General features: G+C 41.2%; 1 protein-coding gene across 1 annotated transcript; it reads left to right on the forward strand.

The window, feature by feature from the left end:
* The first annotated feature begins 10,216 nt into the window (after nucleotides 1-10,216).
* On the forward strand, nucleotides 10,217-23,275 carry cpeb2 (cytoplasmic polyadenylation element binding protein 2). Its single transcript, XM_053321933.1, has 11 exons — nucleotides 10,217-11,325; nucleotides 12,829-13,098; nucleotides 16,112-16,202; nucleotides 19,221-19,271; nucleotides 20,334-20,357; nucleotides 21,052-21,225; nucleotides 21,345-21,434; nucleotides 21,646-21,764; nucleotides 21,880-21,994; nucleotides 22,265-22,446; nucleotides 22,781-23,275. The coding sequence occupies exons 1-11, from the start codon at nucleotides 10,369-10,371 to the stop codon at nucleotides 23,006-23,008; spliced, it is 2,301 nt and encodes a 766-aa protein (XP_053177908.1). The 5' UTR covers nucleotides 10,217-10,368; the 3' UTR covers nucleotides 23,009-23,275.
* Nucleotides 23,276-24,877: the final 1,602 nt, after the last annotated feature.

The raw sequence follows: 24,877 nt of genomic DNA on the forward strand, positions 1-24,877 counted from the left end.
TGTGTCCAACAGATAAACATCTGAAATAAACTATTTTCTTAATCATAGATCCTGGGTAATTAGTAATGAGGAATAAGGTGTAATTTGTCATTTTAAGAGTTTTTAAACAGGTAATTCACTTTCTTTTATTGTGGAAAAACCATATCAGGCACATATGATTAGTCAAAGCAGAGTATTATAATGTGTCTTTAAACCTGTCTGGATGGGGATCTTGAAGTGATTGGCTTGAAGTGAGTGATTATAGATTATATAGATTGTTATTCTATTTATAATGATCTCTTTAGGTCTATTTCATTTATAGATCATTATTTTAATAATTATTATAAATAATTTAACTTTAAGGATTCATTTTAAACCAATACCACACATCACAACGACATAAAATGACACTTACATAAGCAAATATAGTAGAAACAAGCCAATATTGTTGACAGATTAGTATTATGTATGAATGTATAATATTTTTGTTGACTTATGCCATCTCTGACATGCATTACAATTTTGCAATTAGTCTGATGATTATCAAACACATAACAGAGTTCATATAAAGATGAATTAAATAGGATTTCTTCTCCTCAGATGTGAGAGAAAATCATTCCATATTCTTTCATGTTTTTCACCATTTTTTGGTTGTCTTTCATTACAATGTTCTGATTAATAAATCTAACCATATACATAATACATTTGCCTTCATTTGATTAAACATTGGTGTATATATCCACAGTAGGGTACTTTGGGATATACATAAATCATCAAACCTTCTTCCACATAACTCAGTGTCTTTTCAAATAAACTTTTCATTACTTTTGAATTTATGAAAGCAGAACCATAGACTCTCAATGCTCACCAGTACAAACTTATTGATCATTTTCCACAGATGCACATATAACACCAGTGATTGCTCAAGATTAACATATTTCCAGTGCAAAATATTCATAATAACATAGAGAAAATCTCCAAGTCCCCAAGAGAGTAAATGCTCCTTGCAAGTTTTGAGTTTCCATCTTTGAGTTTCCCCAATAATATGGTAAATAAAGAGAGGATCCCTTTATGACTTGACTATGTAAAGCCTGCGTTTCTCATTTCTCAACCACAGTTTCAAAGACCCGGGAATTTACTGCAATATTTTACGGCCCCTGCAAAGACAGAGAGCAAACTGGCAACGTATGTCAAATGTAAATCATGCATTTTGAAATTGGATATATTTGTAGCATACAGCTGTATTATAATTCAATGCTGTGACATCCATTTGCATCTTAATGTTCGACATAGTGATGCTGCAAAAAAGTTCCACAGTGTCTCCAGAGTTTGTCATGCAGAGAGAAAATGTTGCAATCATCATAGAGACTTGAGAAGCCCAGCGAGGTGCTCAGACTTTATTAGATTTGTTCTTTGGTTGTCAGGGGGAATTTGTACAAAAATACTCACTGTCTGTTGAGGAGGATTTTCAGTTGGTCCCAAAAGAGACTTTACAGGAAAAGACCATAAAATCCTTTCAGAGAATATTCCAGCAACAATATCACAGTCTACTGGAGCAGGCCAAGTTTATAGCTCTGATATGAAAAGTTGCAGATGAACGAATTTACCCAGCACACACTCACATACACACACACACACACACACACACACAGACGCGCACATACACACACGAACACACGCGGCTCTGGAGAAAAATTCAGGGATATGAAAATCTGGTTTACTGGACTGAAAAACATATAAATTAAATGCATTATAAAATGATGTTTCATTGACTTTAATATGGGCACATAAGAGTCAAAGTGGATTAAAAGATTCCAAGAAACTCAGTCCCTTGCTCCCAATTGTCATGTCTGTTAAGGCAATATCTGGGATTGGCTTTCAGATCAGTGATGCATTAGGAATGGAAACACTGCTCCCTCCTGGCCCTCGTCACACACTGCTGCTATTTCTGTGGGATCACTTAAAATGTCATATCTAGATCAACTTCAGAAGGATACATACATTACACTGTCCTGGTATATTAAAAAGAATTGGCTGCAGTTGCAAGGCAAACTTCATATATTTTAACCACCTCGTTATTAAACTAAATATAATAACCTCACCCTGGCACTCTGGTCCAATCACTGTATTGCACACTCTTGTTAATTTAATTAAATCAAAAATGTAATGGGATGGTTAAGTTAAATTTCCATGTGTCTGATCCTTGTGTAAAATATTTGATATCTGTAACAATGGAGGTAATGGAGGGGGCACTTTTTCATATATTCTTCCACTTTATTATATTTTGTCTTTATTACAGCTGGCATGTTTTATTATATACTGTATGAATATTTTTTTCAGTGTTCTATTTAACATATGCAGTCTTTTTGAGAGGTTATACCCACATCTGTTGGAAGGGAGGGTCTTTCCATTCAAGTGATTTTTGTGCTCTTTCATCATCCTGTCTATCAAAGCCATAAAGCTTGAAAGTACACAGGTTGCATCTCAAAGAACTGATGGTTACCTACAATTACATGGTGAAGGCTGAGCGATCTGCTTATTTCTCTATCTATCTTCCAGCAAGAAAAATCACAAAGTCCTGTTTGATACAATAAACAATATTGTGTCTCTATATCTTTTTTATAGATAAGGTTTTAAAAGTTAGGCCAAACGTTTCACCCTCACCTGGTCCACTCACTGAAACCCTCCTCAAGACCACTAGGTGTCCTACTAACCTCTTTGTTCTGTTTAGGTTTTTTAATTCATTGCACCCTGTTCAGTTGATATTGTTCTAAACTGCTATTAGGGTGTGTACCCTGCTATTTTAAGCAGGTTATTGTCCTGTTGTATTGACCTTGGTAGAAGAAACCAAACCTAGTTCCTGTGGTTGGTTTAATTTTTGAATTCATTTTAAAATGTTGCTCACTTATAGAGCCCTACAATACCAGTCTCCACATTATATTGTGGAACTTCTACACACTCACACCACAAGCTTAAGTCCTCTAACCAGGGTCTTCTAACTGTCCCCGGACACATTTTAAAACTTGGGGAGTGCATTATCATACCTCAGCTTTGGAATAGTCTCCCCATAAGTCTTTTGCCTTCTGCCTTTTTTCCCGAGTGTGTTCTACACTTTGTGATTGGTGTCTGTGAAGAGTTGCTATGCTTTCTTACTTACTCACTTTAGCTGTAAATAAGTTGTTAATGTTATGCTTGGCTTTTATACAGTGTCTGCAAATTGAGTTTGTCAGTAAATAAAACTATGTTTGCTTCATCATTTTTTAAATGCTAAAAGTGTTATAAAAAACTAGTGACAATCAGTGCCAAGAAGTTCATTATTTCCCTTAATTCAACAGTCAAATCATTCACACTGGTACAATAGTAACGTGTGGAAATACGTTAAAATTTTCATGATGTGATACAAAGACTGATAATTAGTTCATGTTCTTGATGAGTTAATTGAGTAATTCACTTCTTATCACCTCAAAGAATGAATATAATGAATGCAACTGTTCTCCGAGTACAGTGTCATGTTAGAGAGATGAATAATCTTACAAAAGCTGTAGAAGGTCTTGTTATGCTTTGAACGGCTGTAATCACGCCTTTGTCTATTACACACATGTATCTGTTTTTTCAATAGAAAGCAGCAGGTAGGGTTTAAAGTAATCATGACACACTTTCTACACAAATCTGTTTTACATGCTCACCTGACAAGGATTTCATTACACTAGTTTTAAGCAGACCCCTGTATAAACCTGTGCAAGATACCATCTGGACCAGCTGCCTTTCTCCATTCACCTTCTCCAAACCTCCTCTGAGCCCTCAATGGACAAACTGTCAAGCTGGGGTGCAGACATGTCAACAAAGCCAGATGAGGGTCAGTCGGGGGAAGGGGCTGTTTACTATATATCAGATTAGGCTTCTTTTGTAGAAAGAGATACTTTGCTCCAACTCTGCATGACACTGAAATAAACCTTAGATTTGACACATTTCAGTAATAATGGTTTTCACAGATGTTGGTTTTTAGATAGTTTAAGACTAATAAAGATTAATTCATAGAAGGTGATAGAACATGTAGTGCATGATTACTTACCTGCAGAGTCAGTAATCAGATCTTTAACTTCTATGATCCTATCTATCAATGCTCTACAGATATATAGACAACTTTTCCTTATTAAAGCAAAGGAAATATTTGTTCCAATTTACACTGTCAGTTGAGCTTGCATGACCTTATACAACATAATGATTGTGTTTATTTTCCATACTTAATATGGTTTTCCTCAGGGCATGATTTTGACTAATCCATTCATGATTGCTCTTTTGCAGAGGCATGCTGCTCCACACAATGCTGCCCAGTGCAACATAAGCCTGACCTGATGGGCACAGAGAACAGAGGTTTAAGTGCCTTGCTGAAGCACATTTAAACAGTGGTAATATTTTTGCAGAACATCAATTAGAAGCCTCTGTGAACAAGTCTTTTCAGAAATATATTTGTCATTAAACCCCTAAAACACTGGAGGGCAGTGATGACACTGCAGTAGGGAGAGCATTAAACGCCAGTTAGATTAGCTTGAGGTCAAACATGCAGTGAACTGTTTAAAAACCCATAATCATGATTGGTTGTGGGTCATGAATGCATTCATTTAAAGAAAAGAAAAAAAACAACAAAGAAACACGATCAATAGAAGAAAATGCATTCTGAATGCTTGCATGCACCACTCTTACCACTAAGTGGCAGTAACATGTAAAGTTTGCTGTTCAACCACCACTTTAGCTTAAATGAGGATGATGCAGTAGTGTCCAGTTAATAGAGTGGAGGTGTAAATCCTAAACATGCCAATGGATTCTAAAATTAAAGCAAGTCTGAATTAATCATCATCAATCATCTTGACAGAGGATACCTGACTCTTACGCTCTATTGTACGGCACAGAAGAAGCAAGGGAGCAGGAGAATGTGTCTTATGTGTCTTTGGTGGAAACAGTTCACTTTTCAAATGTAAAATCAGAACCTAATGGAGAAAATGGTAGATTTTTAAAAATGCATTTATCTATAAATAGAGTAACTATAGCCTCTTAATTATACCATTCATTTTGGTTGTCAGATAAAACAAATAGTAATATGTCAGAAACAATGATGATCCTGTGTGTATATTTCAATCTACATTATGATTATATAAATTGGTGCATTATTAGACCATGTTACAGTTTTCAGTGAATGTTGTGAATTTGGACAGCACTTAAAAACTAGGAGGAACTTGCAGAGAAATACAATTAATAAGCCATGAGCAAAAAAAACCCTATAATGTATTTTAGCTACTGATCAGCTCCAGTTAAGGAGAAATTATTGTTTTTTTTTTTGTTTTTTTTAAACACTTTAGAAATTATTGTTTTAATTCATATCAGTGCTCTTCCTACACCTGCTGACTTACCACAAGGCATCTGGAGCAAGGGACACCTGTCATTGTTGACCTCTGACCCCCAGCTGGAGCTCTGTTCTGGTGACACTTGAGACGCCCTTTAACAACGTATGGAAGACACGTGCAGATGCACAGACAAACAGGCACATATATAAACCCGCACAGAGGCAGACACACACACACCTAATTGCATTACCAGCAGTAATGCATGTACTGAAGGACAGGTGCTTCCATAGATTAAATCAGAAAACAAACTGCTGGTGTGCATATGAGGCGAGGCGGGTTTCCTCTTTTGTTTCTCCTTTCAACAGCGTTAAAGGTATCCCTATATGTCTGAGACCCATATTTCTGTCTGATATAATGGTGTGTGTGTGTGTGTGTGTGTGTGTGTGCGTGTTATTCATGTATTTGTGTGCAAATAAACGGCCTATGGAAAGCAGAAGGCTGGAGGCTGTTATCTGCTCATGCGAATGTTTGCTGTTACAACAGAGCTCTGGCTTCTGTGCAACCACCAAAGGAAATTTACTCTGGCATTAGGATAACGCCGTCTCTTTCCCTCACACACACACATACACACACACACACACACACACACACACACACACACACCCTTAAGCCTAGAGAGTAGACAGATGTGATGTGGACACAATCACTGGAGAGCACTCATGGGAATATTGAGAAGAGGAATAGTGACGAGAGCCACTAATCACTAAGACAAAGAAAACGGGATAAAGTTGATCAAAGATGATGAAAGCTGTTACTGTAAGGATTCATGCGAGCAGATGATTGATCTTTTGAGGTAACTAGCCATCCCGGAAGGTCACACACAGCCATGTTTGATGAAGGAGGATCACACCCTTCCAGACTTCTAATATGTGTAAAGCATGACAGATGTGCCCAGTTTTCCAGCCTCAGAGACACCAACCAACTAATCAGTCCTGCACGCCTCCTGCAGCGGGCCATAAAATGCAAATATGTGCCACTCTGATACCGACCTAGCGCTCGTTCAATCACACAGAATAACACTAAGCATAAATAGGAGGGCCCTTTTGATTGATTCAGAGGCAATAGTGGCAGCTTCATTCTGAAAGTGGGAATGATAGGTGTGGCCCGCTGTTGTGACAAGGACCAGTTTGGATAAGGGATAAGCTTATCCTAGCATCTACTCTTGGACTGTATGTCAAGCTGTTTGTAAGATTGTGATCTAATGTGAATGTAACATCGTTAGTGACACCTCTTCTGTGTGTGTGTCTGTGTGTTTGTGTGCTCGTATGTGTGTGAGTGACATGACTGTTTGCAGAGGCTTTATCAGTCAGCAACACAAAGAGCTATTCAGTACCCAGAGAGACACAACAAAGGGACAATTTACTGCAACAAAGACACCTCCATTCTGGAGGCCGTGCTGGGTGCAAATTTGAACAAAAACCCTCCCCATCAGCTGGCATCAAAACTGCAGACTGCAATGCAAAATTATAACCTCAGGTAGAACTATTGGTGATATTATGTCTAAAAGCCTTGCTAAACTGGGAGGTAAAAGTTGAAAGTAAAAGGGCAGATTCCAAAAAAAGACTGTACTTTAGAGTGATATCTAGCCTTGCGGATAGTTTTAGTTATACTTGCCAGATTTTGGACATATCAATAGACAAAGTACACATAAAAATTCAGCAATGCAGAGTCATCATTCCTGTTGCCAATGGTAATCAACAACCCACTGTCAACCAGGCTATTTCTGTTGTAAAAAGTAATTCCAAATAAATTTGTTCAGAATGATGTCTCTGGATTATGTGGAAGAACTGATTTCTTGAAAGAATTCACCTCCTTTGCATTGGACTGGAGGAAGAAAATTGAGAGCCATAAATCTCCAAACCTGCACTAATCAAACCAAACTATCAGCATGAAAAACATTTTTTCTTTTTGGTCATTTGGTTGAACCAATCTTATGGTATAGATTCTACATGTCTGATTCTATTATCAATGTTTTAATGTTATAGTTCTCACTGAGAACGTGGGACGATGGCACCTCTGCCCAATGATATCTTTGAAATGCGACCCCAATTTTGAGTGGCACACAGGAGGCATAATTCCTCTGTGCTGAGATAGGATTATAAGAGATGGCACCCCTCCCCATCAATCCCAGAATAGAGTCATCATCTTTGATGGATAGGCCTGTCAAACAAGATGAGCTGATCAATGCCTTCTGTCCAACCCTTCAAACATACATAGTGAGACATAGTCAGAGCCCTGAGTCAAACAGAGTAATCAAGCACACAAAAGGAAATGCAGATTACCTGTTGCTATGACGACTGCAGCTGCAGTGTGACAGCCTTCCACCCTGACAGGGACCTAAATAGAGCTAGCTTTACAAATAGTGAAATTTGATATTGCTTAGTGGGGCCAGGTGCTTCCTAATAACCAATAGTAGCAATGTAACTGGCAAGCAGGTTTAAATGAAGGGTGTACCTGCTTTATGTCAACTTCATATGATGCAGCCTCATGCGTATGCACTACTGATGTGTTCATTCAACATCAAAAGATGCGATATGCAGCAACTATGCCCAGGTTAGATTGATGTGACATTTTCTGTATGTGGCAAGGCAGCTGGGAATCTCTTCCCTAACACCACCCCCGCCTACACCCCACCCACCCCGGCTGACCCCCCTCCCCCAGCCCATCATCATCAGACCAGCAGCTGGCAGCCTGCCCCATTTAACTCCCTCCAGCACTTACTGGTCCAGGCTAATCATTGGTGCTCAGCACCAACCACACCTGCCCCCTCGCTGGTGGAACCGTCCCATCTGGGACCTTATGATGGGGAATCTCTGGGAGGAGTCTTCTTACTTCCTGAAGCAGCTCAAGGTGCAGGAAGAGAGGGCAAGAAGAGAGAAAAAGGGAAATCAAATCATCAATGATTTGATGAAAAATCTGCAATTGATTTGTTTCATATTGTACCATAACTGTGGGAATGTAATGTCGCCAAAACTTTTACACACCAAACATTCCAGGAAATGTGTTGTAGCAACAGTGAATAACAATGTAACAATGGTATCAATACTGTATGCAATCCAAAAGAGAAACTTTCCTGTCTAAACATTTGGCAGACCCCCCCAGGAGTTATAACAACAAACTTTATAACATTTAGTCTAAATTTAGGCTCTGAGATTTGGGTTAGGTTATGAAATTGCCAAAGGCTTTTGTAATCAGGTGCTTGTGGTTTTAAAAGCATTGTATAGGAGACAATGCAGGGCGGAAAGCTGTGTGTAGTTTGTGCTGAGATAAGCCATCATCATTAGCAGGGACCAGATGGTAGGTTGATCATGCACATTGCTTTACTACTTTGGTATCCTCATTAGAACCTATATTCACACATAGACTGTAATGATTTATTCAGCAAAAATCTTGAGAAAGAGAAATGACCATTGTCTGTTTATGCTATAAAACAAATAAGGCCTTGTGTTCACACCAAAGGTGCTGGACTGGAACAATATAGTCTGTGACTGCAGCTTTAACTAGGCCTTTTTGTACCAAGAACAAGAAACTAAAGTGTCACTAATTTACATCTCCACAATTCCCAGCCGATACTTGTTTTGTATCTTAAAGTGAATAATAGACATTTACTTTTCATGTGCTGGGGGAAAACACCCTGCAGCCTTCTGCTGTTTTATTCTTAAGCCCTCAAACACAAATGAACACAGTCAGATGGTGACATTCTCATGACTCTCTCTCTCTCTCTCTCTCTCTCTCTCTCTCACACACACACACACATACACACACAGTTTAGTCATCCACATTGAAATATTATTTGCAAATAACCACAAAGCTGGTGGTGGCCATTTATGAAGCAGATCATATGGTAGAGTTGCTTGTCAGCTCCGAGTTCAGCGCAGGGGATGAAGATTCATCTCCCCTGACAGGCGTTCACATACAAAACTATATTTAGCTTTTGGCGTCCGTGCGTAAAGTGACGCCGGCGCAGACGCACGCACAGTGGTTGTGGACTGAATACTGATCGGCACAAGATGAAGCTAACTGTGCCACCTTATGTGATTCTGGTCATGTTTAAGCCTTTAAAAAAAACATTTTAACGAGACATTTAAAATGCAGAGCCCTGAATTTCAGATCACCCTCATTATGTAACATGGATGTAGGACTTTGACGTCCCTTTGTGTGTATGTAGCTTCTGTTCAAGATGTACTAACCAATATTTCCTGCATTAGAATTAGACATACCAAGTCAAATTCAAAATAATATGGAATATATAACTTTATATCCAACTATATGAATGATACAATATAAATATGACTAAACTAGTATAGCCTATACTCATGACGGGGTCATCATTAGAGACTCATTACAAACCCCTACAGGAATATTAATGCGACTTTTTTTAAAATACAAGTTAGGCCCAAAGTGTCAGTCCTGTAGGTTTATTTCCGGTGCTTAGTGGAGGGTGTAGGCCTACTGCACTTTATGAATAATGAAAAAAATGACGTAAACAATGCGGTCCTCTTTGCAGCTCGTGCTCGACGCTCGAGGCGGGCGCACCGAGGCGTGATGCGGTCGTGACGTAGGTTCAGTCGGGGATCTTTAATCCTCTGCCGCAGCAGCACAGCCGGTAACCAGAGGAGGGGGTAGCACGGTCGGATAGGAATGGACCACACAGGCTAGGCTAGCCTACTACAAGGCCGAATCAGCTCGGTCTTTAGATATAGATGATAAAAGTCACCGAGTAAAACCGAGATCACGACTAGAACGAGCCGACTCTCTGCGTATAGGCCAGACCCCCTCCTCCTGTCTCTGCCGGCAGCCTATTCACAGACATTTGACTATTAAAGAAACCTCATTCAGAGACGCTGCTTGAAATAGATTCTCAATCCATCTGTTTCATTTCACAGTCGAATTCGGTGTCTTTTTTTTATTTGGTGCCGTGTGACGGATCCTATACGCTTCGCCCTGCCGGCTGCGCCCCGGTTCGCCCTTCAGCATCAGCAAAAACATGCAGGATGAGCCTGTGGGGGTGACAAGCACGCAATCCCCCCAGTCAACCGAGGAAAAGGACAGCAACAGCAGCACGGTCAGCAAACCGAACCATACCGGCGACAACCACGTCAGGAGCTCATTCACACCGGATTACAACACGACAGCTTTTCCCGATTTCGATCGAGGTCGTTTTCGCCCGACGCAGTCTATCTGTGACCTTCAGCACAGCCGAAAAATACATCAGCGGTTAAGTCAGCACACTGAGTTTAGCCCCGCCGAGTCGCCCCCACCCCAGGGACATTTCAGTCACCTGCCGCAGAGACAGCCCTTCTCCAAGCCCGGCCACAGCGCTCCTGCTGCTGCCTCCGCTGCTGACCCCTGCGGCTCTCCAGCGGAAGAGACTGAAGCCGATGCTGCGTCGCCATCGCCCACTTCCGTAAATCCAAACAAGATCCAAATGGACTCCCCCATCGCCCACCATATAAATAACGGCAATGGCAGCAGCAGCAGCAGCACCGGCAACATGTTGTCCGGAGGTCTCAGCGCCGCTTTCCCCAACCTCCCCACCCAGGAGATGCAGAGCGCCAGCGGGGGTTCGTCTTCACCTTCTCTCCCCGGGTTTGGCACCCCATGGTCCGTCCAGACCAGCTCATCGCCCCCTCCCGCACCCAACTCCATCAACTCCATCAACCCCATACACGCGAACGCCATTAACCAGATACCCAACACAGATTCAGACAACAGCTTCTACCCAGGTATCCCCTCCTCCATCAACCCGGCCTTCTTCCAGAGTTTTTCGCCGGTGTCAGCTAATCCGTGCGCCGGGATTAATGTGCAGGGCTTCAGCGGTCCTTTCTCGCCCCAGATAAACGTCCCTCAGCAGCCACAGAGTCGCAGGTCTCCGGTCAGCCCCCAGATGCATCCCCAGCAGGGCGCCTTCCTGCAGCAGAGGAACAACTACAACCAACATCAGGTGAGTTACAAGAGTACACATGCAGGTGACAACCAGTCCACATTCATCTTTTATCAATAGGCCTCAATCCTACTAGGACTCCATTCAATGTAGTAGCTGTCAAGGCCACCACTGTGATGTGCTTAGATTAGGGAGCATCTTGTGACATTGGAGAGATAAAGCATAACCCTAACAGATGTGTCTATGTTTATGTGTGTGTATACAATCTGCAGTCTTTGAAGCACAAAAAGTCTTTTTTTTCTCCCCTAAATAATGCATTTGTCATGTCCTCTGTAAAGGCTGAAGTCACTACTCATGAGGCAGAGGGAGGGGGGGGGGGTGAACACAGAGGGGAACAAGGTGGCATCACTGAATCTAGCTGTTGTTCTCTCCTGGAAGCTGGCAGTGGGATGCGGTCACATGGCACTGAACCATCCCTGTCTTGTGCTTCACTCAGTGGGAACACAAAGGCTCACAGGGTTTGGTGTCCTAAATGGATGCTTATTTAGGGGGAGGATGAAGACATCTAGTATCTTGCTGATGGTGGTGTGTGTATGTGTGTCTCTCTGTGTGTGTGTGTGTGTGTGTGTGTGTGTGTGTGTGTGTGTGTGCAAACAGTTAGTGAGCCCTGAGGAAACACCAGCAATAGCACAGGCTTACTAGAGGCTACAGATTATGCAGTAGTCTTGTGTTAGTGGCCTCCGGCTTCAGGTTTCTCATGTGACTTGCAACTTGTGTGTGTGTGTGTGTGTGTGTGTGTTTCAAGGGCTTCTGTTATGTTGCTGGGTCACTGACCTTTCACCAGTTTAGCTTTTATTACCAAGTACCAAATACAGCAAATATATTTTCATGAAACCACTAAAGACAACCAATCAACTTTGGATGTCACCATATCCAAAAAGTCCCATAGAGGTTAGGATCATCACACGACTAGAAGCAAAAACTTAAATATAATATAATGCTCAATATTACATAGTTTTTTGTTTTTAAATGGCCAATTTGTGCCAGAATAAAGCAGCTACTTCTCACATATTGCAATTGTTCTGTAGGCTTTTCTCCATTTCCCTGTCTGTTTATATATAATGAAGATTATTCTTAAGCCACCCCACTATAGATGTTTGCTTGTTGCAACATGTTGAGTGGAAACATAAAGATGGATTGTGCTCTGTGTGAGATTTTCACGTGAAAGCACGCAAGATTAAGCAATGTATGATATGTTTAAGAATGGATACAAGGTCCAGGTATAGGGAGAGAGAGTGTGTGTGTGTGTGTATGTGTGTGTAACTTACACTGGTGGTGTCGCCGTGCACGGGATACTTAGTATTAGTCTTAAAGCTCTAAATCTTCTTATCTACCCACCCATTACAGGAGCAGATCAAGCTGGGTTGTGGCTGACAGGGAGAAAAGGGAGGATAGAAAGACAAGAGTGGAAATATTGCGCTGGTATTAAAAAAATGCACAACATGTACAATTTCTTTTCTAAACTGTCTTCTGTGCTCTCTCTCTCCCCGATGGCGTGTGCAGCCCATGGTGAAACCGTCTCCCTGGGGAAGTCACCAGGGGAACGGCTGGGGCTCCGGGGGGATGTCTTGGGGTCGGGACCACCGCAGAGGGAGCGGCATGGGCGTACCTGGCTCGATCAGTCACGTCTCGCCCCTGAAGAAGCCTTTCTCCAGCAATGTCATCGCCCCTCCCAAGTTCCCTCGCTCCGGTGGATCACTGGGGCCTAAATCCTGGATAGAGGAGAACATGTTTCGCACAGACAGCAACAGCAACACCTTGTTGCCCCTGCAGGTATGTGTTTTGGGTCGTGCCCACATCTGCTAGTGTGTGTGTGTGTGTGTGTGTGTGTGTGTGTGTGTGTGGGTGGGTGGTTTTGTTTTTGTGTCACAGTGTGAGGATTATTGGATTTAATAGAGAGTAAGAACCAGTAACAGATGCATTAGATTTAGAGATTGGATAAAATGAATAATGGATGTGTGTGTGTGTGATAGAGTTTCAATTTAGAGCCATCAGAAACTAAAAAGGGATGAGTCTTGCTTTTATCAATGGAGTCATGATTAAGGTAAGAGAAACTGAGACTTGCTTAGCAGTGAGAAAATGTAAATTGCTTCTTTTTTTTTTTAAAGAGCCTGATTAGCATTTCAATCAGATGGGAGGAGTTTGAACTGATTTGCTTTACAGGTTTCTACTGAAGGTGTATCAAGGTAGGGGCTGGGCTCAGGAAAAGTCTTCAGAATTTCAGCGGACAGTTTCCACACGAAAAAAAGGAACCAGAAGTTAATCTGATTCTGTGTTATGTCCACTCAGTTGTTTAGTATCTCACACGAATGCCAGAGGCGAACAGGTCACAGAGGTTTATCACTAGTCATGTAATGGGTTGTATTCCCCATGACGTAACAGTAATTAGTGCCTCTTACTCTCCTCTGTCAAGCCTGCAGTTTTTTTTTCAATGATGTAAATCCACTTTTATTTGATGTTTGGCTTCAGTAACAAACCAGTAGTACTATCACATGTTTCATATTGGTCACAGAATTCAGATTTACCAACATTATACTGCATTAAATAGAGACTACTAGTACTTATAATGATGGTAGGTGCAAGGAAGTGTATTTTACTACTTTTATTATCATGCACTGGATTGAAGAGTTATATTTATATTTTATATGAGGCTAAATTCTTCCTGATAGTCAAGTGTCATTGTCTCTGTAGTTCCTATCAGTAGTAAAACAGTCAGTAACAGGCTGGTATAATATGAGTCTGTATAATATGAGGTGTTATAATAAGAGGGCTTCACAAACTGCACTCGTTGTCTTTTTGTGCACTGTACAGTTTTCATCCCCTCATAAAAGTGTACAAAAAAGTGACAAGAATGAATCAGCAAAGTGGATAATATATTACTTTGCTACATATACAGTCATATTCCTAACTCTTATTTTTTTTTTTTAAACCGCAATTTAATTCTAAGCGTAATGACTCCCTGTAGGAAAGGTATTAATCACAGTGACTCATCCAAAATCATGGTGTCATCAAATGGGATTACTGTTGCTATGAGCTCAAATTATTAGTGATATCAGTGCCAAGAAGTACAGCGCTTCCTATTCCAGGAAACAGGCCCGACTCCACGGATTGTTAATTTCCATAAACAGTGTCGGACCCGGAATTTTTCGGATTCCAAGTCCTTTTCCTTCCTTCCTTTCTGTTTAATGTTTGGCAGTCAGTGACACGTCTCCGCTGAGGTAAACACAGGGAGATAGAAGAGCATCACTTGTACTTTCAGTGAGAGTAGAAGGCTTTTAGTGAAGCCAGTGACTTTGATATTTCTTCATACTGTACAGTTGATTGTACCGTCACACTATTACATTGTATTTTAAAAGATAATATCCACCTGACACCATAAGTCAGCCATGTTTAACTCTTTTTGACCCATCAAGGAAAATTACTCATAGACTTATAGACTACTGGAAATCTCTTTTGGTTTAAAGGGTCACTTCACTCAAATTACAGCTCAATAAACATTCTCATTTGTCTCTAGTGGCTTCTATCAGTGGGTCTATCGTGGGTTGTGTTTTTCTGAGTTTTAAAGATACCAGCCTTTGAGATTTTTACTGCTACCTCATTTACAATGGAGGTGCTCACAGTACTTAAACATTAAATTTAAAAAAAAAGTAATATTGCAGAAATGGTGTTGCCATGACTGTGGATAATCCACACAGTTCTTTTCACTGTGCACCATTTTCATTGGAAGTACTTTCCACTGAAGAGGTAATCCAACGGTTCAGCACAAAGCCATTCCTATCTCTCTGGAAGGAGATGTTTCTGTTCATTTCACCTCAGTTTTATTAGTCTGGTTGCAGGAATCTCAAAGACGGGTTAGGGTATGAAAATAAAAGATGATCTGCACAGCTAAATATCCTCTAGAGATATATTATATTATATTGGCTGTTTTTCATATGTACGTTTATGAACATACTATTGAAAGATTGCATTTCTATCTCACTGGTTAGCAGTGGATGTAAAGATAATCTCAATATCTGGCAACATATTTAAGAGGATTGCATTATAAAAATCTTGAGATTGATCTGCTCACAATAAAATAATCATCTTTTTGATTTACTGGATTATCATCCTTGACTAGCAAACTCTTGGTTAAAGGAATATTTTTGCTATAATTCTATTCTACGTCATCCAACTCTTCATTCTCCCTTTTCTAAATTACCTTTACACACACTGTTGTACTAAACTACCACACTGGAAAGCAAAGGTAAGGCATATTTAACATCTTAAAACCCTTCACCTTTAAAGGATGAAGCATTGATCTTTAACCTGCCATTATGTTGGGTGTGGTAAGGTAGATCACCAGGATATTACTATATGAGTGTAGCCTGGTTGGTCATTAAGGAGAAGTATCTCTGGCCGGGTGATGAGCTCATAACCTCCATCTCAGCTCTCCGGCTAAATGCCACCCCTGGTTTTGGTTTCCATTCTGTCTATCTGGGAACAGGTCCAGAGATCTAGGAGGATCCGGTGTGTAGGCCGCTTGCAAACATACCTTCAGTCTCCTAAAGTGAATAAATACGGAAAGAATGTTAATCCAAACGTGAGCTACTCACACTCTTAAATGTCTTACATGTTAAGCCAAACACTCGTGCTTGAGAGGCTTTATTATTCATAAGCCAAACCATGAAAGTGTGTTAGAAACATGAGGAATAAGCATCTTGAAATCATGTTTGTTTTATCAGCTTTAATTCACACCTGTGTTTTTTTTTTTTTTTTTTTTTTTTGTTTATTTGTCTGTTTTTTTCAGGATCGCTCCAGAATGTACGAGAGTCTGAACATGCACTCCCTGGAGAGCTCCCTGATCGACATCATGCGAGCTGAGCAGGATCCCATGAAAGGTAGGACTGAATTCACCTTTCTGTCTATATTTAGGGTGGAGTTGAAGCAAGTGGATGGTTTTTAGAGAGGAAACCTTACAATCGTGCAAAATGACTCAACACAGAGAACTGACGGGCCCGTTTGCTCCCAGAGCTGTGTTGTTTTTCCTCACACCAGCTTATTTTGTCCCCGCTGAGAGCTTAATACTTCTGCCACCAGCTGCACATTTACATGACCTTCCAGCTCTGATCCTGTTGCTACTTAACCTGGGCAGCACATAGGCAGACTATATAGTGTAGGGTGAGAGAGGAGGACTTGTTCTGTGTTGTGAATATCTCTTAATTATTTACAGATGTGCATAACTTGGGGGGTTGGATTAAAAAATATAAAGTAGTCCTAGTAGTCCTTTTGAATTATTTCTTGCGGTTTGGCAGTAACAGGGAGAGAATGTAGTGTGACACTGACCCGGCCTCCTGGGCTCAGCTGCTGGACATCAGAGGAGCAGTGTCAAATAACTGCACAGTTCGTAACCCTCTTCTCTCTTACAGACGGCTGCTTGTAGCTCATTTACAACCTCACACGCCAGGCTACACTTTCACTTCATGTCATGACCCAGAAAGCCAAAAACAGCCATATACTGCATTTGTTTGCATATATATATATATATATATAGAGAGAGAGAGAGAGCACCAATTTGATCATCAGGACTCCAACAACCTGTGCCCTCCTTGTGTGGGTGAGTTTGTTGTATTTCCTGTAGGAGCAGATGGAGAGGACATGCGCCAGTGTGCAGAGCAGAGAGAAGGGGATCTAGACTAATTTTAGACCTGATCACACTTTCACACACTGTTTGTGACAGCCAAGAGAGGAGAAGAGGGGTCTGCCATTTATAGCATAGCCATGGCTAACACAGCACTGTATTCTGGCTAGCACCTCTAAAATACAGGACGCTTAACCAATATGGAATGATTATATTATGATTGATGAATCTGTTGGTTATTTTGTCAATGAATCCATTAGTTGTTTAGTCTATAATATGTTAGAAAATAGTGAAAAATGTCGAAGATGCCATGTAAAATATGTTGTAAAGATATTCCGTTTACTGTTAGAGAAGATTAAAGAAACCACAAAAGATTGATGGTTAAAGGAGCTGGATCAAGAGAATTTTGGCATATTAAAAAAGAAAAAAAGAAAAAGACTAAAAAACGATCAATAATGAAAATAGTTACCGATTCATTTTCTGTCAGTTCATTAAAAATCAAAAAAGTATTTGTTAGTGTGGCCATTAAAAAAAGTGGTGATTTTTTTTTAAAACCAGCCAATAAAGCTTGACCATTACTACTACAACATATAGCATTTTCTGTTGCCATGACGACGAAGGCTAACTTAACTTTAAAGCCCTCCTCCAGTGCATTTTTAAAATATTCCATCCACACTGTTTGCCAAATATTCTTCGATCAATAATTTAAGTTTGTGCTCAAAGTAAAAAAAACTGATGATGACGTATAATTATAGTAGCACGCTGCAGTCATACGCCATCCTCATTTTTAAAAATCCCTTTGTTTGAGTAAGCGCCACACAGGCTACTGATACAGTACCCACTCCTGTGTTTGTGGTGATGTTTGTTCACGTTATGACACTTTGTGTTTGCTGAGCTGTGGTTATCACGTTTAACTCTGATTGGCTCGGCTGTTTCAGAGCTACGACGGCGGTGATGTGACAGCTGAGAGAGCATTTATTAATGACCACACCTGCTGATGTATATTCACCTTCACTCAGCCCCCTCTGCACGTTGCACTGCTGCACATACATGAACCAAAATAGCAGGTGTGCATGGAGACGTCCACGCAGTCTTTGGCACCCAAGACATACCAGACTGCACTTGGAATTTATTATTCAGATTTCAACTGAGGGTGCAAAATATTAAAGTGAGGGTGCAATGCATGCTTTGGCACCCTTGTCAAACCAGGCCTGGCCTATAAAGAGGAACATTTAAGGACATTTACTATAAAATAAAGACAGATGCCATTGCTCATTGTCTATTACTGACATGTAACCTATACCATACAGATGGATGGATTACACTATAATATCACTACCATTATGACACATTGCCAGTGTGCTACAATGACTATCTGGTTGCTGTGATAATGTATTTCATCTGACAATTAATCACACCCCCATTCTCTGTTTGGGAAAGAACATTAACCATTAAACAGGAAGTATCACTGGCTGGAGTGGGGTTTTAAGGAAGTATAAACTGTTTATATTATAATACATTTTAATCCAAATCATGAGCTTTCTCTAACCTTAACCAGACCTTAACCACAGTGATTTGTAACAGTTTTGGAAAGCAGCATATTACACTCCTATGGATGGTTCTGGAATGCAGGTACCATTGACCTATGAGTTCTGGTCCCATCTGTCCTATAGAGGGCACTGAAAACACTCATATATGTCATTTTGAGAGTCATTAGAAATAAACCTGTTCTTTCAATTTAAGGATATGTTGACATCCACGTTTAAAGCCAATATCTACACTTTGAACAGTTCTTACATTAGTTCCATCCAGCGTCAGCATCAAATATGTCGTCTCACTTTTCTACAAACATCATCTTACCATCAGAATCATTTAAAAGAAGACGAAAGAGAAGAAAAGCGACATGAATGTGAAGGCCGCCATTGTAGCCTTTAAAGAGTTCCTTTCTCGCCACTGAACAGGAAGTGGAAAGACTCCCATCTAACGGTTTTACCAGTGCCTCATGTTTCAGTGTCTCATTCTTCTCATGTGACATGTGACAGAGCGGTTGTGACACATACACAATCAGCCGCTGTAGTTGGAGTGTGTGTGTGTGTGTGTGTGTGTCTGTGTGTGTGTGTGTGTGTGTCTGTGTGTGTGTGTGTGTGTGTGTGTGTGTGTGTTCGTTCCCATGTACACACATTGGCCTCACCCTGTCCTCTCCATCTGCTCTGTGTCTCATCCTTATTGGTGTGTGCGTGTGCTTACGACATATGTGTGTGTCTGTTTCTCATGTCAGGCCGTGTGGGATGCCCTAACCCCGGGGCTGACGGCCTACTCATGCTCAATGGTAATTATCTCTTAGCACCATCTTTCCTCCTGTGTGTGTGCAACTCTCATGATGCTTCTACTGTTACTCTTTTAGCCTCATTAGACACACTCACCAGACTCAGCAGTATAGAACGGGGTCACACTAGGTGATAAATCCATACAATGTATTTGCATAACACCCCCAACTGCCACTGATGACTTTCATGAGTTTAAACCAAATTTGCATAATCCAAAACCCCAATGTTTGCTTTGCGAAGGTGTTCACACCCCGACGAGCGTTTCCTTTGTCACACGAGGGCTTTGAACGCACCACAAACACTTAGTTCCATCCTCTCATTAAGATGTACATTTTCAGCACCACTCAGATTAATTGTAGCCCCCTCAGAGGCTTTATTTCACTTCACACGTGGACGCACCCGTGGCCCGTCGGTGTCAAAAATAAAATCGTGTTTTATAACAGTTTTAGCCTCACAGCACAGCACAGAAATCTAGGTCAGAGGGCATTTTTGCAAAACAAGTTACAAGCCTATGTTGTCGTTTTTTGAATGTTTCTGGTGTTCGCTGTTTCCTCCTGAGACCGAGCAATTGATTTTTTTTTTGTTTTTATTTGGGAGACAAGGAGACCGTTTTTCGCTCGTCTCTGGACAAACACGCTTCTGTGATGAGCCACGTTGTCCCTGACACAAGATCGTCCAGAGCTGTTCAATGATGGAACATATGAGGAGTTTATTTTTCCTGGTTTTCCAAATGGTTTCTATCACATTTAAAGGAGACATTTCTTAGGGTGAAATTAGGATTTCATAGCAGTGAAAATAACTTGATATTATGTTTATCGTGTTGTATTTATTGTACAAAAACATGACATTTAAAATCTTGTTCTTGGTCTCAGGAGGAAAAGTCAGTTTAGTTTATTTTTTCTTAAAGTGGCAGCTTATTTGATACTGACTGAATTGATATGTGTTTGAATACAGAGGTCATGAGATAACTGCAGCTTTAGGTCTTTAGAGGTTACAAATATCCTTTTTTTTTGAGAAATGTTTGCACAGCTGAAACTTTGCACTCTGTACTTCTCTACATGCAGCCAGGAGCTATGGGAGACGTCGAGGTAAAGTCAGCTTTCTACAGCACGTCTGTGTTCTTGTGGCTTATTCTCTTGTGGCATGCTTTACTTACTTGAACGGAGGCCAAACTGAGGCCTGAAGTCTGGATTTAGATTTGAAATAATTATCATTGGCGATTAAAAACATAACAAAACTGCTTCATTATTGTATTCCAGACAGACATGATGTCAAGGGTTTCAGGTTTGGTTTACCTGAACCAGTGTGGCAGTTGTGTCTCTGCTCAGCTATGTTGATAACAGCTTGGTTCCACACACAGCCTGCCTTTCCACACACGCTTTATCTGCCACCATACTCAAAGTGGAGCGCATACACATATACACACACACACATACACACACACATGATCGCGTGTCTCGGTCACAGACCCGCAAAAACTAAATTGTACATAATCCTCACTTTAAGCTGGCCCTGTGTCACACAACCACACAGGGTAAAACTGCAAAAACAGAAGCAGTCACATTATTTTATAGACTGCCTCTCCTTTGAATGTGACCCTGTGATAGCAGAGATGTAGAGCGCTATAAAGGAGAGGCAGGTTAATATGACTGTGTGTGTGTGTGTGTGTGTGTGTGTGTGTGGATACATGTTTGTGAGTGTTGCTACTTGTGAGTGTTTTATTCTGAATCCTTAACATTTGCTTTTGGTCTTACCTTCTGTTTTTTTTTCCCCCTCCATCAGGCCGCTCCTCCCTCTTCCCAATTGATGACAATCTCCTTGACGATGGCCACGGCAACCAGGGTGTCCCAGGAGTCCTCGGCTCCCCCAACTGTTACCCCCACCAAAACGGGGAACGCATCGAGCGCTTCTCCCGTAAGGTGTTTGTGGGAGGTTTGCCCCCCGACATAGACGAAGGTGAGAGGACAACCACGATGCACGATACTTCTGGACTTTGATCTCACTTTGTGTTTTTCTATTTTGACCCACTTTTTCTTTCTGTGTTCATCCATTGTTCCCCTCCCCTCCTCCCACAGATGAAATAACCTCAAGCTTCCGCCGCTTTGGTCACCTGGTGGTGGACTGGCCGCACAAAGCAGAGAGCAAATCCTACTTTCCACCTAAAGGTATTGACAAAGCCTCCATATTAAACACACATTTATGGCCTCTAAAACCAACAGTATTTGCATTGAGTTTGGATGGTGTGAAGCTATGATGCTAATAAATAAGGTGTCATTTTAATACTAATAAACCAAGATAGGAACATATGTCATCCAGTCATTGTTTCTGTGTGTTAAATGCAAACGCTGAGGTTCATCGTGTGTGTGTGTTTCCTAGGATACGCCTTCCTGCTGTTCCAGGAGGAGAGCTCAGTGCAGGCTCTGATTGAAGCCTGTATGGAGGAGGACGGGAAGCTCTACCTGTGTGTCTCCAGCCCCACCATCAAAGACAAACCTGTGAGTGCAGCAGCACCAGCTGGAGCTGAACAGACACTGTGTTTTACATCAATGGGGGTTATTTCACAGAGTAATGAGAGAGTGGATTTAATATTGAGTTTGATTCTGACTCCAGGTGCAAATTCGACCCTGGAACCTGAGCGACAGTGATTTTGTTATGGACGGATCTCAGCCTCTGGATCCCCGCAAAACCATCTTTGTGGGAGGCGTCCCTCGTCCCCTGAGAGCAAGTAATTACACCCAGTTTTTTGTCATATCCCTTTTTTCTGTTTGGGAAGTGTGTTACATTCTTTTTCAGCCTCTACAAACAGTAATACATTGAAACAGATGATGAGCTGAATGTTTGATGAGCGTGACATGAGCATCTGTCTGACAGCTTCTCACCCATTCTGTCTCACCTCCTATTTTATAACTTCCTCGCCTCGTCCCACACCTTTTCCTTATCCTTTCACTTATCTACATCAATTATTTTTTCCCTGCTTCCTTTCCACTCTGACTAGTTGAGTTGGCCATGATAATGGATCGCCTCTACGGTGGAGTCTGCTACGCAGGAATTGACACCGATCCGGAGCTCAAGTATCCCAAAGGGGCGGGGCGAGTGGCCTTCTCCAATCAGCAGAGTTACATCGCAGCCATCAGCGCAAGATTTGTCCAGCTGCAGCATGGAGACATTGACAAGCGGGTACAGTGTCCACTTCATTAACAATTCCCCAATTCTCTTGTTTTCATGTGTGTGACTCAGTCATCATTAGGACGTGTTATTCACACAGTTTAAGTGCAAGTGTGTGTGTGTGTGTGTGTGTGTGTGTGTGTGTGTGTGTGTGTGTGTGATCAGCATCACTACAGACAAGTGGGAGCTTGTTGCTATGGTGAACAAAAGCTTATTAGGGATGATTCATTCAGCTTCCTTCCCTCTTTGTTGCTATAAGCCTCAGCCCTTTATGAATATACACATTTTACTCTTTTACTTTATGTATTTATGCACTGTCCACGTCCTTCCAAATGTGTGTATGCAGGTGGAGGTGAAGCCCTACGTCCTGGATGATCAGCTGTGTGATGAGTGCCAGGGTGCACGCTGCGGAGGGAAATTTGCTCCCTTTTTCTGCGCTAATGTTACCTGTCTGCAGTACTACTGTGAGTTCTGCTGGGCCAACATCCACTCCCGCGCCGGACGAGAGTTTCACAAGCCCCTGGTAAAAGAGGGTGCCGACCGCCCGCGCCAGATTCACTTCCGCTGGAACTAGAGATGCGACCGCAGCCATGGTGACACAGTCAGGGGGAAGGGAAATGAAACGCTGGCTAACAGGAAAAAGAGCAATGCTCTGCCTCTCCTGCTCTCCTAAGCTATCAGTATATTCGAGTACGTAACACTATACAGTATATACTATATATATCTATATATCTTTTGTAGCAGCCAAACACCACAAGCCTCAGTTTTTCACCAAAACCCCCCTCACATCTCAGGCTCTGACAACTCTACAACTCTTTTGTGGTACTTTCATCTTTTCTAAGAGGAGATTTAAAAAGAGATTGATTTTTGTAGGTTTTTTTATTATTATTATTTTTGTATGTGAGATTCAAAGTAGATATGGGAATGTTTTTGCATGGGGGCAGCTCGTCTGTCTGTTTGTCTGCTGCTAGCCACCCCACAGTGCGTGCAGCGCACACTTGTTTCTGGGAAAACCTTGATTCTCTAATGTTGACGCCTGCCCCAGGTCATTAACCAAAGGTAGCAAAATGATAGGAAGCATACAATTGACACATTTCTGCCGCAAAGCAAACGGTTGTTTTTTAATGTTGCCATGGACTCTTTCTTCTTGTTAGAGAGTTTATAAAAAAGAAAGATGATAGGGTTATTTCTGCGCTCATAAACCCATAGATTGATACCTCAAAATACTAAAATCTGGTTTCTGCTAATTGTATTCAACATTTATACTTAATGAGCTATTTTAGAAGCTTTGCTGCTATATATACTTATATACGAGTAGATGTGTAGGTATTATATCTAATGCCATTTATAAACCAGAATCATGTAAAATTAAATGCAGTACGCACTCAAACACTTATGGCCCCCATTGCCATGGAAAGAGTTAACGTGCATGACAATAGGCTTAGCTACACAAATAGCATGCAGGATGGAAGTGAGGAAAAAAAAAACACTTTGCAAAAAAAAAAGAAGCAAAAAACAAACCACTGAAATCATGATTAAAGAGTCATAAATTCTATAGTGAGTAGCATGATGATACTACAGATGCCTAAGAGGGAAAAAAAATCAGATAAAGCTAAATACGTTAAAAAAAACCTATTTACACTTGCATGCATTGATGTTTATCTGTTGTTTGAGCCGTTTACATACTTAACGATACAAAAAAAAAGTGATATTGGTTCTACTGTAGATTTAGTGGACGCCATCGTTTTGTGACACGGTGGCTTGTATGGCAAAAAAAAAAAAAAGAAAAAAATACTACTAATAATCCTGTGGAGAAGCAGAGTGGTGTTCAGTGGTTTGTGTTTGTGTCGTCCCTATGCTGTGTGACTCCTTGTTAGTGTAGACTGAGGCTCTAGTTTAGTTACCAACACATTATGTAGAGGAGAATTCAACATCAAATGACTCTGCCTTCACCCTTCCTATCCCCTAACTTTGTATGGTTCTAAAGTTTAATCTGATACGGCATCGTCCTGGCAGACCAAACGCTAAAACAAAAGACTGGATAAGCTGGGAGAGACTTAGCTGGGAGTAGTTGCGTGCTTGCGTGCGTGTGCGTGCATGGAGTGTCCCAGGCTGAAGGTCATGTTATTTAAGCATCCTTTTTTGGAACACGTTCATTTTCACCGTGTGGCTTTCACAGCTCCAGGGCACAGTTACCACAAGATAAAGTAACTCCTCAGTAAAGCTTTTAATAGGACGACTGTCTTTTTTTGCCCGCGCTAAAGATGAAACTCTCCTCTCTTTGTATCGTTTGTCTTTGTTTTAATTTCGACCCTTGAAAACTGTTTAGGGACAATCTCTCTGTGAGTAAAAAAAAAAAAAAAAAGGACGGCGGCCCGGTCCCGTTCGTTCGGTACTGTACAAGTGTGTCGCTCTCGTGTCATCGTGGTTTGGTGTTCCATAC

This window comes from Scomber japonicus, chromosome 7 (genome assembly GCF_027409825.1).
Source record: "Scomber japonicus isolate fScoJap1 chromosome 7, fScoJap1.pri, whole genome shotgun sequence".
In the NCBI taxonomy this organism is placed as follows: domain Eukaryota; kingdom Metazoa; phylum Chordata; class Actinopteri; order Scombriformes; family Scombridae; genus Scomber; species Scomber japonicus.